Here is a 17,987-nt window from a genome sequence, read left to right on the forward strand (position 1 = left end):
ATATATATATATATATATGACAGACAATACACAGTGAGACAGTCTTAAAAACCAACGATTTAATCAGTCGATCACAGGTGATGACCCGTTTCTGCGTTTCTCTTTTGATACAAGGCATTCACAAGCGCTATGAAAGGACGAATTGAATTTTCAGTAATAATACAATTCTCGGTAGTAATACAACTGTGACTCAGCGACGAGAACTTAAGATGGAGAACAATTCGAGTCAAGCAAAAAGTAATCTTCCGGCACGCGTTAATTCATAGAAAGTTATCACTACAATTTTAAAGTTATTTGGAGATGAAATTGGCACAGAAACCACAGTAGTGCATATAAAAGACCCACCTATGCAAAATTCTGATATGAATACAATCATCGACTTCTAGTAGATCACATAGAAATATACCGAGGGGTGATCGAAGAAATCGCATACAAAACTGAGTGGTACAACGGCACTCAACAACAACAATGGCGTAAATCATTGACTGGTTTGTCCCTGAAGTCCGAGGGGTAAATAGGGGAGCAGTGACCAAGCCGGATGATGTCAACAAATAACCAATGGCCAAGTTGAGGTAATCTGCTATGGAGAAAAGATACAACACGAGTTTTCAAAAAGAAAAAGCGTAAAAACGCTCATAAAATGACTGTTTTATACAAATTGTTATAATCTTCATGCTTACAATTTTGCGTTTAAATAGGCAACGCTTAATAATATTAAATACAGGAAAGCGAACCTAGTAATATAATGAAATACAAATAAGAATGAAACTAGTAGTGAAGTACAATAAAAAGAAATAATGAAATACAATAACATCAATTCTGCTGAATAGTGGATGAATCAATGCCGACAAGTGGACTCCAAATACGAATTGTACAATCATCAGAACAGGAAACCAATTGCGGTAACCTAGGATTCCACGCCACGGCATTGACACGTGCAGTATGTCCAGCCAGTTTTGCTATTAATTCTTCGCAGCTCTGCTTCCATACATATATACATTCATCTGCAAACATAATAACAGGTTTTTTAGTTCAAAAAAGAAGCTAAAATTATTAGATACAAATCAAATACCCCATCGCTTTTCTGGTAAAACTTCAGTTCTTAAAAAGGCAAAATATCTGGATAGCGGTCTTTTTTCTCATTGAAGGAAAATCCGCTAATTATTACATCTTTGGTAAAGTGAAACCAGGTAACTGCTGATGACTATGAGTAGAACTTTCTGAATTTGCCACTGTGTTAACTATAAGCTGCATAAAAGTCAACCCTACAGCTGTCAAGGGAAATCACACGCGGCGAATAATGTCTTTCCAGAATACCTAAACTGAACTATTCGTATATCCATGCATAGTCCATCATATTTCACTCGCAAAACAGTGTGTTGGTATGTCAGTTTTTAGGAAGATTATTACAGAAGGAAATTAACAAAGATATACCTGTGGAACCGGTAGCGACATACGACTGCTCGGAGCCACCAAAAGTCGAATGAATAATAAAATCTTGATGCGGTGCACCAATGAAAGACCTGATCAAAGTTCGTGTTCTTAAGTCCCATAATCTCAAACCGTGCAGTTTAGTATCAATCAAAACACGTCGCTCCGACTTATCCACCACAAATGTTGAAATCTGACTTAGTTCTTCAATGAGCGTTATTTCAGAATCGTCGCTAAATCGATAACTGCGAACTCTAAAAACTGGAGGATGTGTGGGGTGAAATTCTCTTAAAATTCTATAATAAATTACGGAAGACAGTTAAATCATGCAAAAGTTTTGTGAGAATTTAACTATTGAAACACCTGTTGTGAGTATCTGCTGCTAAAACCGATCCATTCCTGAGACAGTGAACAGCGCGAATCCTATAACCTTCGAATTTTCCTTCAGATTTCACACTGTTTTTTGATAAAGTCTGAAAATGAAGTAATCACAATTTCTAGATCATTTTCTCCAATTGTTAGAATAGGACGGATCACATTTGCAACATATAAAACAATGGTGGAAAAAAAATAAATAGCAACCTTTCTTTGGTCAAAACATTGATTTGTGATTCAAACCTTGAAATCATTGGGATCGAAATATGCTGAAAATCATACCCCACGCATTCCTGAGTAACAGTAACGACATTATAAACAAACTGTAAAAAAACATACATATTGACAAAAATGTCCCATCTGATCAGCGCAAACAAGTTTATAACTGAATGATGAGTTGGGAACAAACGACATAACAGTGCTATCGTTCGCTCTGTTTTCGATAACACAAAATATGATGCCACTATGTACATCGTAAACGTGAACATCCGCTAGGTGGCCCTCCGCAGCGCTTACTGCTAGAAGTGCACCATCGTCACTCCAAGTTAACAACGATGAACTGTTTCGTCCTGAAGTTGTAAAAATTAACTATTTGAAACAGTGAGCGTATGGAGAAAGAAAACTGAATAAACCATATATGATAATAAACTGGCAATTTTTTTGTTTTTATCTTCGACCAGAAACAGTAGTTCGCAATTTTTAATATGTCCAAAGTTTTGTTAAATAATATATTATCCATAAGGCTAGATAACTTCGTGAAGGTAAACGGAAATACCGTTATATACTGTAATTTATGAATACGACATGTATAAAAAATACTCCAAAAATCGCAGCAAAATACCAGTAAGTTCTTTGTACGGCTCAACGGTAGCTTCATTAATTATTTTCCATATATGAGCTGCTCCGGACCTACTACCCGTTGCTAAGTATTTTCCACAATGAGAAAACGCCGCACACCAAACCTCATCTGTATGTTTCGTTAACACCTGAAAATGCATAATTTTCTGACCACGAAGAAAAGAATCATATGGATGAGGTAATTTCTTCATTATAATTACATGATGTTGAAGGTAGATTGAAAAATACTACAGAGTTATTGATGAAGAGATATATTCAAGTATATGCCCCAGAGAAGGGAGCTAATTTTATGACCAGTAATGGATAGATTTATGTGACCCACTCTTAAAGAAAAATAGATCCGCTGCAAGAGAAAAGATAGTACCTGCGAAGTAAACATAGGGAAATGATCCCAGTCACACTGATGGTCTTCCAAAATATAATCCGGAGAAACATCGAAATCTTCCCTAACATGGAGATAGCATTCGCGACACTGCATCTTCCAGGCTGTAACATTTGACAAACATTTGATTAGGTATATAGCCACCCCTAATATATTTGAAAAACCAAATCACACTGAGCTGATTGAAATAGAATATGATAGAATAAAGAATAACAACATAGTAAAAAACATACGGATACTCAATTTCAGATGTGGATTAGGAAAAAAAAGAAAAAGTGGGTATATAACTAACATTGCATGAGCAGTTTTTTCAGCCTATTGCAAGGTAGCATGACTGCCGTGGGCAATAACTGTTGAATCTCAGCTACCAGTACATTTCTTTCTCGTTCAGTACGATGAGCTCCCGTTTTCGCACATACATCTACACTCTAAATCATTACCAACCAATAACTAATTGCAATAGGTGTTTAATGGAAGAGGCAAGCTCCCAATCCTATATTCCACCGACCCTTGAAAAATTACATTCGAGTAATTTGGAAAGATAGAGTTTTTGAACACTGATCAACTAAAAAGTGTATTCAATAAGCATTGAAGAGAAATAAGAGAGGAATTATTTCAAAACGAAATAGTTCATAGTAGTAAGGTGTTAGCAAAGTGTAACACTGCCGCAAAGCAATGAAGTATTTGAAAAATTAAAAAAGTGTAATCTACCTTTGGGTCAACATACAGTAGTGTTGCAAGAAAATTCCGACGATCAAAGAATGCAGGATCTGATGGAAAATCTACTGTCAACAAACTGAGTGCTTCCAAAACCTGAAAATTACTTCATTGAGCAAATTAAGTAAAACCCTGAGTTATTCGGAAGTTAAGGTACTAAAGACATCCGTCCTCGATATGTTATATGTATATATCTTTAGTGCTTTAACTCATCACTTTACAATATCACGTAATTCTTCAATATTTACTTTGTTAACAAGTGATCAAATACAAATTCTTAGAGTGCATATAAAATATTACCCTTTCTTTCCCCAACAAATCAACAAATTTTTCTTCATACAATTTCTCACGGATGCGTAATAAATTCAGATTGGCAACAAACGGCGACATTTTATCCACGATACCAAGTGCATGATCCCATTCACCTGCTATTATATATTCGCGTAAACGTACTGCTAAGGTATCTTCAAGGCGGCATCCACTTTCCGCAAAGAGTGTTGCTACAGTTTCCCTGAAAATACAGATAAAAATCCAGTACTAAAATAGGGTTCAAGAAAACCTAGAGTGAAGTGATGGTAGCATTAATATGTTTATACGTACATTCGTTATGCTATTTTCAACAGAAACCGTCAGGCACCAGCCGAAATTATCTTTGAATAATGAATAACTATTTAAATCTTGTCCAGCCTCTGAAAATCTGATCACATGATTGAAGTGTTCGATAACATACTGTAAACCAAGATTTTTGAGATACTGGCCGATGATGCGAATTGTATTGACTTCTGCGGCACCAAGCGGAGGAGGTGACATCGGGGCCGAAATCAGACTCGTATCAGCGACATTTGAAGATCGACATAACTGACTCTTCGATGTTTGCAAAGTTTCCTTAAAAACATAAACGTTACAAGATGAGAATCGGATGACAAACGATGGTTAAAAGTGAGAAACTCTCAGCATCCTTCCCAAGGTTAGGGACTACGTATTTTCCAGCATAATGATGCATAAAAGTTTCGTTTCCAATGAGTTATTTTATATTTTATATATTATTTTATTAGGAAAATTTATTTTGTTAGAGAATTTTTGTTTCGAATCAATCTTTACCAAATATGACAAAAAATGAAAAAATATACTTTTATTCGTTGACCAACAGATTTTGGAGGTGATTGTTGCTGTGTCTGAACTCCTGATAACTGCATGCTCCTGAAACGAATCCGATTCACGTCCCATTGGATGTCGCACTTTCCTAAATCCTTCCCTCCCCACCATCTCTTCTCGATTGAAAATTGAGGTCTATGGGGTCTCAGTGATAAAACACGAATTGTCGAAATCGGTAGAACAACCTGACTCGGATAACTAATAAGATTAATAAGCAAGTTCGGAAAAAATATTTTGCCTGGGTTTCTTCGCAGGTGGACCTTGGTCTGCGGCGTCAGCCAGCGAGTATTCCACACCACGCTCCACAGTGCTCGTAGATGAGGTCGAAGGCCTCAATTCTGCACTCTGAAATGAATTCCTCATTACTTAGCACACCGACCAAAGAACATCAATCATTACACACAAATCGAAATGGACTGCCTAAACTACTGCAGATGCATACACTTGTGCACAAAAAATTCGAAGTGATTGACAAAACCATCCACGACTAGCTAGACATATCAATATACACATCAGACAAGATTTCCCGTGCACAATTGTCCTGTGTCTTATTTATTTTGATATTAAAGTTAATGGTATTTATCAGACTGTTGAAGTCAGCCACTAATCAATAATACATATATGAACAATAATTACCATTGCAGATCGAACTAGGTTACCGTGGAGTTATACGAAGGTTCAGTAGATGGCCTGGATTAGCTGCATACAACGAATTACAAGATACAAGGGCGAGCAAATGATAAATTACCTAAAGTACAGCAGTCTACTCAGTTACATACATAGGTTACTTAAAATATCCACCAGATTCCATTTAGTGATCCGTGCTTTCCGTATAATATGACTGTAACTCACATTTGTATACCGCCATGCTATTATCCAGGTATAAGTCGCCAGAGCAATATAACGATTTTATCGACTGCCTTATTTTTGATTCGATAAAGCTATGACTATAGGGAAAGTAAATACAGGGAGCAATACACCAAAGGGAAAAATGCCAGGATATCCACTGTCATATGCCTCGTGCTGATGACGTGGAATACGGTTCAATATCGAACTTCGGAAGACACAATGTATAAGCATTCATTTCCACCACTGTTCGATGGTTAGGTTCCCAAGAGTACAGTTAGTAAGATTAAGAACAACTATATCCAGCCATCCGCAATCTCTTCCTTGACTGACTTCTCATTTTATCGGAAGAAAAAATGGATCTCAGATAGAGAAGTGATGAAGTTTCCTTGGAGTCGGAAGGGAGTGAAGGACGCAAAGGACAACTGGACAAATCTCGCACAGCCGGTCAACTTCTGTAACCGTTTCCCCGAAAGACATAGAAAGAGAAGTTTTAATCATCCAGCACCAAAACCTATAAATTGTATGGCAAAGAACAAATGTTAGGATGATTCACGATGAAGAGCAGCCTTTTTTCATAAACACATGTGAAATGATTCCGGAACAACAAAGCTGTATTTAACAAAATTGATTTCTAAAATATGAAGTTATACAACTTGAATGAACCCCTACAACCACCCTTCCTTCTTCCTTTCTCTTAACCTGATCCCAAAAGTTTTCGAGCTTTCCAGAACCATCATAACCAAACTTATCAGGCTTCTCTAAATTATAGCTCCAGCAAACTTTGGCTGCTACAATTATAATATCACTACCACTGCCATTTATCATTGGTACCACTAAAATTAAGCTCATGGAACAAATCCAACAGACAAGAATATGTCGGTTGATAGTTAATCCTTACGGGATTTGAGAGTTGAGTTATCAATCAAATGGTACAAAATTCCCAATAAATAAGACAATACCTCATACCTCATAATGGGTAGTAATTTATCTGCTTTCACGTGAGTATAACTTGCACATAGCTAACGATAGCGTCCCAATTCAGTTGTACTTGTCATTTATACACTTAACCTACTTAGCTACATCTACCCTTCTTCCTTATCTCTCCTTAAACACTACACAGTTTCGAGTAGTCTCCTTATAACGTCAACTTTTACCGATTCAAGCACTAACCAAATTGTAAACACTGCGTAGAGCGTAGTGACGCGTTCTAGAGAACGCGTCAAATACTCGCTCCCCTTACCCTCTCTACCTATCCCTTATTGTCCTATCAGTGTGTGTGTGTGTGTGTGTATGTGTGAGTGTGTGTATGTGTATGTGTATGTGTATGTGTGTGTGTGTGTGTGTGTATGTATGTATGTATTTGTGCCTATGTTTATTGATGCACGTGTGCGTCTGTGTCTCTATGGATAATATATGCATGCATTTGTAGATGAAAAAGGTAGGAGAAGGAGAGGAGAAGAAGGGAGAAGACATTACGTGTTGCGTTCGAAAGGCATAAGGGAGCTGTCGACGGTGCGGACGGTGTTTCGATATGCTGATGTCGAACGAGTCGAGAGCGTTATCCTGAGTTCGTTTGTTGTTGCTCTGGTATTTCGCTACTTGTGTATCATTGCTTTGCGGTAGTGTGACAGGTGTAGAACACGATGGTGACGTGCGGAGTTCTGTTACCGTACATGCTGATGACAGATACGGTATTGGTTGGTAGGATGGCGTAACGGCGGGGGTGGCGGAACTGGAGTTACTTCCGGTCAGTGGACCATCATTTTCTACAATCATTGTATGCTCTTGCATGGACTGTTCTAGTAGTGACGGTGGATTCGAGCACTGGTCTGTTGTCTCATCATTAGGAATATGAATTAATTGGTGACTTCCCGACATTTGTCCTGAAATACAGTGTTTATTAGCCATTACAGCGGTTCACGGATGGCATGTATTAGCAGCTCGAGTGCGTACTGTTGTATCCAGACACTATATCGTTTTTATCGAGACGAAATGAAGTTCGGATATACAAGTGCGGCAAATATCTCTCATGCATTACTTATTTTTATGTCTAATTGATATGACTATCATAATTGCATAGACAGTGGTCAAAATGACATGGATGCAAACAGTTGTGACCGGTAGTCAATATAATTGTCTACCGGAAGGTTCACGACAAGCAGTTTGTGATAACCACATGAGCTGTATCAATTTCAATACAAGATAAGTCCGGAATACATGGAGGTCTACTTAAATAATTTCCATACTTTCATCCCTGAGTAGAGCCTGGTGATCTCTTCATTTCCTAGTGAATAAGTTTCATGAGGATATGAAATTATCGAGAATGAAAAATTACTTGTAAAGTGTTCAACTATACCTTAAAAGAGATGTTCCAATAAATGAGATTAAGGTAGAAATGAAAACAAAGTATGAGCAGAACTGTTAAGCACTTCACAAGAATACGGAATAACTATTGGTGAACGGTACATGTGCGAGTTCTCCTAAAACTGCTAATACGTAAACTTGGAAAGTCGTGATTCAAACTGAGTAAGCGATTGACTGCTTCGATTGCACGTAATCAATAATTCAGGACGAGCAAGAAAGCACCATGCGCTATAGAAGAACGACCGATCGAGTGGAAGATGGAAGGAAACATGAATGGGGGGGAGAGGGAGGGGGGAGGCGGCATAGATGTGTAAGAAAAGAACAGTGAAACTGGATATGTAAGAAGTCTCAAGCTTGGAACCACAGAAATACCTGGAAGAAGGAATCATCTAGAATAACTGTCCTGAATAGGAAACAGGAAGGAGAAGGGAGGGAGTAGGAAGAAGAGGGCTCATCAGTTGTCATCTGTCTATCAAAGTGGCTCATCCGGGATGGTTATCTGAGGTTATCTGAGGGATAGTGCTCCTTCACTGCATTGTAATATTTGTCACCAAACAAGTACAAATATATGCATACACTTCCAAATATGCTCCTTCCTATGGTCAGCTTCAGAGATCAAGCTATGAAGATACCATGATAAGTGAAACGATAATAAGCGAGATAGCTGGTTGAGGTAAGAAAGAAATTCAGGGAATCAATCGTTCAAGACACATATAAGCATTTATTTGATGATTAAACTGATGTTCTCGTTATCACTGTCATTGTTCGGGAATTAACGAAACAAATATAATTATCCTACTTTGACCGCTCACTTCTCCCTATTCTCTATAGTTATCTTGAGGGCGTGCATCATCCCAAATCGATTAACTTCCAAGAAAAATACAAACATGGCCTCAGTTATAATCGATCTTAAACTGACATGAACACCAAACAATACGTTCTGTGAATCATAACTCGCCTACTCTGCTGGAATTATATCGTGCGAGCCTTTTCTCGAATCGATAGTTTTGACAGAAGTGGAAGCCTCAGGTCAATCTGTTCACGCGTATCACACACATATTCACTAAATGAATGATACTCCAGGGAGGATAAAAATACTAATTTATGAGTGGTTCCCGAGGAGAAAAAAATTCAGAAAGCCGGTAGAGAAAGAAGTGGCAAAGATCAGGAGTTTAACCTGTTGAATTCATTATATTACGACCTACTAAGTCTCATGAATGAAAAACTGATACCGGAAACCTCTCGGGTGCCATTTTCAGAGGTTGCCGCAAGAAATTTTTTCGAGCAAATGAACTTTAGTCCCTTGATTTTTCATGTCTCCAGGGAAATTTTTGTCGAACAGTTATTCCCTTGAGGTCTTATCTCCCTATCGAAGAACAAGTTACGGCGCGTTAAAATTTACCTCACCGGATTAATATCCGGGAGCTATATGTAAGGAGACAACTGGTGATAAACAAGTGAAAACAATACAAGTGGATGATAGGATGTATCAATGATAAAATCCGTTCGTTGGTGCCTCCCGCAGTGCCAACGACCTTTCCTTTGCCTAATCATTGAACGCGACATCAATGTATGATGTAGATATAGCTGTTATCACTGCAAACCTAATGATCTGCAACAGAAGGCCTCTAGAACTCGTTCTGAATATGCATCAATTAGGTCAAAAGAAAAAAAAGTTGGTGGGAGATAACATTTGTACCGAAGGTACCGTTATATTCTATCGTAACTGTTACGGACAATATTACAACAACCGGTACGATTTCTTTATTACTGCTACAATATCACATACTAAAAAATTAACCGAAACAAGTACTTATCAGCTATTGCTTCAGATATCACAAGAGAAGAGTACCACAAGAAAGAAAGAAGTCAAAGTACGCACGCAATGACTAGCAAAAGCAAAAATGGCAGCTCTTCCACCTAAGAAGCGCATTTCTGCTGAAGCAAAATTTGCATACAAAAAGCTATCACTCTGATTGGTTGAATACTAAACCTTCGAAGATTTTGATGATGTGATATACCTGATATCAGCCAAGACAGAACCTTTTGAATATTCAGCTACCGTCCTGCATATGCACTGTTCTTTACAGTTTGTCTTTTCTGAAACTTTGTCAGATGTTCTTTTCACAGTGAGGGAAACTTCATGAACTTCATCTCTTTTAATTCTTTTTCGTTCTTTCAGCGATATACGGAAGTAAGTTCCCTACTATTCTATATTTCTTTTGTTTGGCATCAGTGTATTTATTGTTGACTTTTCAATTCGCAGTTATACAATTCTCTTAACAGGAAAGGTCTTTTTCAGCAATTTCTGTAGTGTTATGGAACAATTCGGGTGAGGGTCCGGACAGGAGTGCAGTCCAGCTCATCAGCCGGAAGAGATGAAAAATGGATGGTTCTGTAGGAAGTCCGTAGCCTTAATGGGGTCATTTTCATAACCCTTTTTGAAGTATTATGGAACATAACAATTCGGATAAAGATTGGATGCGAATGCCGTCCAGCTCATCATCCAGAAGAGATAGAGAGCGAACAGGGGAACAAACATAGCACTGGAGGGAATACTAGAGAAGAGAACAACCTTCGTTCTGCCAGCGACGGAAGCTCTCTTCAAAAATAAACTGAAGAAATGGCTATTGCAATATGAACCGAAACCCATCAAATAGAAACCCATTTTGTTGAACTGTGAGTTTGTTGATATTTTTCTTGGCTAATGTATGATAATCTTTGCGTATGTGTTCGACTTTTTTTTTCAGTCTCTAATTATACTTTCCATAACATTTTCCATCAATCTTTTTCGTCTCTTTGAAATCAATGCTATATGTATTGCTGCTATTGTTACTATGCATCAATTCTATAAGCAGCTTTTTATTTGCCATCATTCTCGCTGCTTTTCTATTCCTAAGTAATTACAAGTTATCACTATCAGTCTTTAGGCGAAATCCTTCATTATAGTGTTGATATTGTCAAAGTTAGGATTATAGCAAGTAAGGACGTCATGATCAACATTGTTCACTTAAACTTGTTTGCGTCATTGGCTATATTCATTTGTCTCTTATGTTGGAACTGATTCGATAAGCATAAAACATTAACATAAAATGATTTGTAGGGATGGTATCGGTCGTTACCAGAAGGGCGGCTTGGTTTGGCCGTATTCTGTCGAAAGATGCAGCCATCCCGGAACCATCAACTAGTAGATGGATTTCCTTCGGCTCCAAGCGAGCTATTTCATTATCAAACACTTATCGATATGCTGGTTATTATGCCATGTACGTTCGTCTTACCGTATTATTCTGATTATGGTGTCCATTTTCTCCGTATTTTCCTCTTCCACTTAAACAATTAATCAGTCAATAATGTGTCGGTCTGTTGCGACTTTACTTGTTCAAATAATGAACATGATGTCTGACAGTTTATTGTGTGTCACAGATTCCCTATTGTGCCAAATGCTACACCCGAGAATAACAGATTTGTGGCCAATGTTTGCAGTGCAGAAGACTGGCCAGCTCTTTGCACCCCTCGTAAGTTTTTCTGTTACGCCATTACTTCGAATCTGTACACTATGTCGGTTTAGTTGAACTAAATTATGCATTTGGTTATGTCTTCATTGATTTAGTCGTATTGCAGTACCGACTTTTTTCGTCTCACGCAATACTTCTCATTGTTTATGTTCAATGCTGACAGATCCATGGAAATGATCGGAACTGATTTTTGCTATTCATGCTTTAGTTGTCGTTGGAACTCAACATTAATCTTGAATATATATCTTTTTACAATAATTCCAAGTTTTAGCGAAAGAAATGTATGAAGGAACAGTTCGGATGCTCTTGGAGTATGGAGCCACAATGCATGAGCATATGAAATTATTAGAAGGAAGTAAGTAGCACGTTTTTTAATTTGTTATTATAATTAGGAATAGCTTCGAAATACTTTTCATCTCTCTATTCCTTATCCTGTTAAGGTTGCCCTAAAGAAAAGCTGTTGCAACTCAAAGACTCGATCTCAAGAATTTTGTTCTTTTCAATGTGATGGGATAACTACTTGTCTTGACATGGCGATTGGAGAAGCAGGATAGGGATTAGATCTCTTATATTTTTCTATAATTTCACTTCCATTCATAAATATGTGGCGATACTGTCGTGTTTCAGTGAAACCGGAAGATCTGACTTTTGAAAATGTTATTGGACCATTTCTCGCTGAAGAAGAACAAGTCGTGTACGCTTTTCATACGCTTTGGACTAAAATGGTTACAGACTGGCCAATTTCTAGTGAATTACATGCTGATTTCATGAAAGTAAGTTACACTGCTTATACTTTATATCTTCGAGTTAGAAGTTGGCTCTTCGATTACGATTATTGAGAGATTTAATGGGTGCTTATTATTTTGATACTTACGGATTCTATGATTTCACTGTTCTGTTTTTCTTCTGAAGCTAGTGTTTTATGGATCCACATTTCATTTATTCATACGTTCTTTTCAAAATTATCGGAAAAGACTTTTGCGTTTGGAATAAATTTTGGACCAACTAATTACAGATTCACGAGTTGGCCATCAATGAAGTTTCAGCAAAATGGAAATACGATGTTTTTTTAAAGCCGTTAAGGTTAACCTTATCTTCCTTGATACTTTGCTTCCAAGTTTTCGTAGCACTTTAACAAGGAACATTCGATCCCTTTTTCCTACATCCGGCACTAAAAATACTGTAGTAAAATAAACCATCGAACTGTTTGCGCTTCCTTTATCGAAAAAAAAATTTTCTTTGATCATTGATTTCTTTGATCTGTAGGGAGACATCGTATTATGCACGAACGAACATATATTGTTGAGTATCCCTGTGTTCCTCCGATGATGAAGTGCAATTTTTACAACTGAAAATTGATTATGGCTTTCTTAATATAAAGTGTTGTAGACACTCTGTGAAAGGAATGAAACCACGGATAGATGGAAGCGGAGGCTTGCCGATTTCTATTATCTACAAATGAAGTCAGCAGCCATGGGTGAAACTTCGAAAAAACATGAACAGTTCGCAGGACACGATAGTTTTGTTGAAAATTATATACTTAGATATAGGTATACGTGAGGCATTTCTCAATTTACAAGTTATCTGGATTTTGGTGGTGTTGCAATTTGTGCAGTGTATGAGGGCAGTTGTCGTTAGATTTCACCCAGATAATTGAACATTTTTTATAAGTTTTGGCGCTTTTGACAAATTCCATGCTTGAGTCATTGCGGACATTTACCTTTATTTAGTGTCATTTTAGAATTTCCTCTGTTTAGAATGGTATTGCGAAATTCAGAAGATATGGAGAATATTCAAGTAACAGATCGAACAGTGTTCAAAGATGCGCCTCCCGAAGTGTTGAGGATACTTGCAGTAAACAGGCAATCCAGTCGTAGTTTTTTATTGATACATTACATTTGTATGAGTGCAAAAAAATATTCGTCAGTATTTATAAATATTTAGTGAAATTACATGACAAATTTTGTAGAACAAAATATGAAGAGGGACCATGGCTTGTCGCTGCAACAGCAAGGTCTCTAAAGCCAATACTGACTTACTGTTCTGATAAGGCTCTTCGTGCAACTGTTTGGGATAAATGGATTTCTCGTGCTGCAAAGCCAAATAATTTAGCACGTGTCACAAGTAATGCAAGGACAATCGAAACGATCAGGAGACATCAGTAAGTTTTTGAGAAAAGTTGGTTTATGGATATTACAGGCAGCGTCAGTTACTCTTTGATGAAAGCTGGTACAAGCATCGTGCTAAACATCTTATATTTCGGTTGAGGATAAACATAGAAATTTGATTATTTTTTGTTCATATTAAAACTTTATTGTGTCCATAGAATACTTCAGTATATGTAATATTTGCAGAGGAAAGAAAGCTGCATTGCTTGGATTTGGCACATATGCTGAATATCGACTGGCTTACAAAATGGCAGAGTCCCCAAAAATTGTACGAAAATTTACGAAAGCGTTAGTAAATTTCATTACGGCCGTATTCGAATCATTATATAACAACATGCTGTTTCGTAAAGTTGAAGATTTATTCGGGACATGCTCAAGCAGTACACTATTTCGGGAAACGTTTTTGTAGTGATCTGTAAAAGTGTAAGGTTTTGAAATATAACATCTTCAAGTCCCTTTCATTTTCCGAAAATATGACAGTATGATTGTTTCTTAAACGATATTTTCAATACCTTCTTTTTTAGAAAATGTCTTTTTCAGCTTGGCAAGGAGAATGCGACCATTATTCGATGATCGGATGCAAGCTTGGTCCAGTTTCGCTGCAGAGGAGGAAAAACTTTATACTCTTGCTCCGTCGGATTTATATTATATTTGCCGTAAGGAGGCGGAAAGTCTACACGAGTATGTTTATTATGTTGAATAATGAATTTCGTATAATGTTAAATATGGACATATTACAGCTTCTCAATCTTTTTGTTTTTTTTGTTTTTTTTTTTTTTGCTTTCGGCTATAAAAGATCACTTGTTCAATTTACAGAATTGACTCTTTGGATTTAATGTATCATTTCCCTTTCTGGCCTACATTTGAGAACATTTTGGAAGTCCTTTCATATATATTCGGTCTATTGTTCGAAGTAAGCTTCCATTCCTTTAATGTTTAAATCAACAACGCTATACTTTTTAGTAAACAATTGCACTTTTGAATTGTTTTTTCCAGCGGTGCCACTCATCAATTACACTTTTACATGTTAATTACATAATATAAAATTTTGTTGAGGATGTGACCAGTAGCAACCTTGATCGATGTCATCCAGATATTCGGATCTTCTCCGTAACGGACTCATCAGGTAAACTGTTTTTGACCTTTAGCGCTAAAGTAGTGCATTGTAGTGTAATGTTAATTCACTCCCGGAAAACAAACTGCAATAATAACGTTGCTTATTTACCAAAAATTTTTTTATCTGACTATTGTTCTTTTTTTAGGGTTGCATTTGGGACGCCTCTATGTTGATCCTTTTGAACGAACGAATAAATGCTGCACATGGGACGCTTTACTCGGACGAAGTAAGTTGTTTATTCACTGGTCGGATTGACCATTATAAAAGCGGTTAGAATATAGCATCCTCTACGTTGACGTTTAGACCACGACCTGTTTGCGAAATATTCCTTATCGGTAACTTATTATTTTAATAGATACTATTTTCAATGTACAAATTCCAGGTTACTGTGCTGAAAATAGATGGGATAAAATAGTTTATCTCTTTGCCAATCTCAGCATATCCGGTTCTCTGGACTCATCCGCACTTCTACATTATGAAGAATTGCAGAATCTTCTTTTCCACGTTAGTCTGTCATCTTCATCTGTCATTGTTTGACAAATAAATTTATCAAATAAGCGTGGGAATAGTATTTCGTTTGAACAAAAATTATTTTATTGAACACTCTGATGCCTTTCTTAAAATGAATGTTACTGTTGTCAGTGAATGTCTTTTTTAGTATGCAGGACTGGTTTACACTTACTCGAAATATTTATTATATCCTAAATTATGAAGTACAAGTTAACATACAAATTATTTTTTGCAATATTTGTGATGTATATATGTACACATGTATAATAATGAACTGGTTTAAATGTTGTAGACGGGCCGTGCAATGCAACTTCTGCTCTCTCAATCACCATACAGAGATCTGATAGTACCATGGAAAATTTTCCACGCTCATGATATGGATGCTGTGGATCTGCTGCCTACTGTTATGCAGTTTTTCATTTTTAAACCTGTATTATTGGCTGCTTTGTCCTGCAAACATCTGGTAAGTTCTCATTTTGCATGTCGCTTATTTTTGCCTTTGTGCTTGCAGCTTGACGGAAAACAGACCGAGAAATTCAGCAGTAATGGTTCAGACCGTAATTAACCTGTTCTCGAGGAACACTCTAGACATTGTTTATGTAATGTATTAATTTCAAGAAAACTGGTGAAGCATTATCGGAAAACAAAGCAAATAATATTGCACTGGGTTTATCACGCTCCACATTTTATGAAACTTACCGTGCACTATTTTGGACAGACTTTGACCTCACGCTCTTCGACACGAAAGATACTGATCAGTCAGTTGTTTGTCCACTTTCGTTAATAGTATATTCATTTCTACAGCATCTTATCCGTTGGGAAAAGTGTTTACATTCTTCAAATGTTAATGTGCTCATTTTAAGAATTGGTGACATCTAATGTTGTCTTAGCTAGGGTGAAAGCACGTCGGAAATTGATTTCCCCCCAAGCAAGCAGCAAACCTAAGAGAAATAGAATAATGTTTCTTAGGGAGAGAGAAAAAAATACTCGCTTCTTACCTGTGATACGAGTTCTGAGAGGTCACGAAATTGTAAAATGAGTGGAATATAAATAAGTCTTAGGTTGTAATCGAGGTGTGCTCTTATGTCTGTAACATCTAAGTCTTTGCGTTGATTTCTTGTGTGATGAATGTTAAGTCCCTAAGCACTTATATCGAAGTTATACACTGGTCAGATTCTTACTTGGCCCATGGATTTTATAGAGTTACATGGCAAGAAATATATCACCAGAAATTGACGGAATATTTTGCATTCAAAAATTCAAAGGGAGATATGCAACCATGTTCTTTTGCTCCAATTTTTGGTAAAAGTATGTCGATGGCTGTGTATTATAGTCGACTTTGGGCAGAGGTATGGTTCTTTTTAAAGTTATGCTGAGAGGACAGAACTGAAGTAGCAAAAGAATTTGATTCGTGCTATGTTGTAGTAAATATGCAGTATAGTCGTGTTTTCGACGTTTTTTTATGATGCAAGTTCGAAGTATTTAATTAGTATCCCCAATGTGTTCTGATAGCGATCCAATATGACATGCGAGTGCATTGCGTCCTGTAGCAATATATCTTTATAGTATTACAATCCTATGGAAGAAAATTATGAAAATTCAGTTTGATTATTTCAAATGAACGCATTGAATATGCGTATACATATATCTATTTTGTCGGATTCATTTTAGATGCTGGCTTTTGATATCCACGACACTTTCGAGAAGGAAGATGACGTTTGCGCAACTGGCGATCGCTTGAAAAAGGCAATTTTGTTCGAGGGGGCAAGTCAACCACAAAGGGAACTTTACCGACGTTTTCAGGTATGTTAAATCTAAACTTCTGTGCTCCTTTGAATTTAAACAATCGTTCCGTTCCGGTTACTTCGTATTTTTAGCAAAAACTTTTCGAAATTAGTAATTCAGGGACGTGACCCCAGCCCTGATGCGATGTGCGACTTCTACGACCCTCCTCAGTATCATATTAGTATTGCTGTTTCCAACGAAGATACCACCCCATATTTGGATTCGGATATACAGACTGATACAGAAAAACTTGGAGCGAAGTAAAGAGAAACCAGAAAAATGACACATGTTTGTTGATTGTTGTAGAGCAGTTATGGTTATTTATATTTGTTACTTTAATTATAATTATTTAACAAAATGAATTCTAACGGTAAATCTTCAGTGATTGTTGTAAAACAGTTGTTTGAATTAATTACCTTCTAAAAACTCGTTATCCAATGCGACCAAGATAGCTTATAGTGTCTATAAAGGAGGCCATACATAAAACTGGACAGCTTTGAGCATTCTAATACAGAACTAAGTTATGCCCCAACCTATTGACGTACGCCACAAGCAGTCATGTGGGACCTGCTTATTGATGTTTAAAAATCTCGACTGTCAAGAATGTGATCTCGCATTTTGCTGTTGGCAGTTCATTCACCACTTCAGGTACCTTATTTTCATTGCATGTAACGGCTTCTACATTACTTAGTAGTGTCGTTTAGCTGTGGTTTTTTTGGTAGAATCTGGAGTGTCAGGACTGGAAGCATTATGAATGTGCA

General features: G+C 37.0%; 3 protein-coding genes across 3 annotated transcripts; 1 reads left to right on the top strand and 2 right to left on the bottom strand.

The window, feature by feature from the left end:
* Positions 1-33: 33 nt before the first annotated feature.
* LOAG_03332 (WD-repeat protein 26) lies at positions 34-5,281 on the bottom strand (the record flags this gene model as incomplete). The annotated part of the gene is made up of 12 exons (XM_020446293.1): positions 34-1,004; positions 1,435-1,685; positions 1,795-1,904; positions 2,146-2,375; positions 2,648-2,792; positions 3,029-3,150; positions 3,339-3,474; positions 3,758-3,859; positions 4,064-4,274; positions 4,494-4,648; positions 4,894-4,963; positions 5,157-5,281. The coding sequence occupies 12 exons, from the start codon at positions 5,279-5,281 to the stop codon at positions 814-816; spliced, it is 1,848 nt and encodes a 615-aa protein (XP_020303345.1). The 3' UTR covers positions 34-813.
* Positions 5,282-7,012: 1,731 nt separating this feature from the next.
* Positions 7,013-7,703, bottom strand: LOAG_03333 (hypothetical protein; the record flags this gene model as incomplete). The annotated part of the gene is made up of 1 exon (XM_003138870.2): positions 7,013-7,703. The coding sequence occupies exon 1, from the start codon at positions 7,673-7,675 to the stop codon at positions 7,013-7,015; it is 663 nt and encodes a 220-aa protein (XP_003138918.2). The 5' UTR covers positions 7,676-7,703.
* Positions 7,704-11,236: 3,533 nt separating this feature from the next.
* LOAG_03334 (peptidase family M3 containing protein) lies at positions 11,237-17,490 on the top strand (the record flags this gene model as incomplete). The annotated part of the gene is made up of 18 exons (XM_020446294.1): positions 11,237-11,394; positions 11,555-11,646; positions 11,918-12,001; positions 12,274-12,419; positions 13,036-13,196; positions 13,404-13,508; positions 13,616-13,807; positions 14,001-14,102; positions 14,355-14,495; positions 14,631-14,727; positions 14,871-14,940; positions 15,077-15,157; positions 15,314-15,435; positions 15,734-15,904; positions 16,060-16,199; positions 16,643-16,790; positions 17,113-17,244; positions 17,347-17,490. 18 exons carry the CDS (start codon positions 11,237-11,239, stop codon positions 17,488-17,490), a joined length of 2,286 nt encoding a protein of 761 aa, XP_020303346.1.
* Positions 17,491-17,987: the final 497 nt, after the last annotated feature.

The sequence above is a fragment of the Loa loa genome (assembly GCF_000183805.2).
Source record: "Loa loa unplaced genomic scaffold supercont3.255, whole genome shotgun sequence".
Taxonomy (NCBI): Eukaryota; Metazoa; Nematoda; class Chromadorea; order Rhabditida; family Onchocercidae; genus Loa; species Loa loa.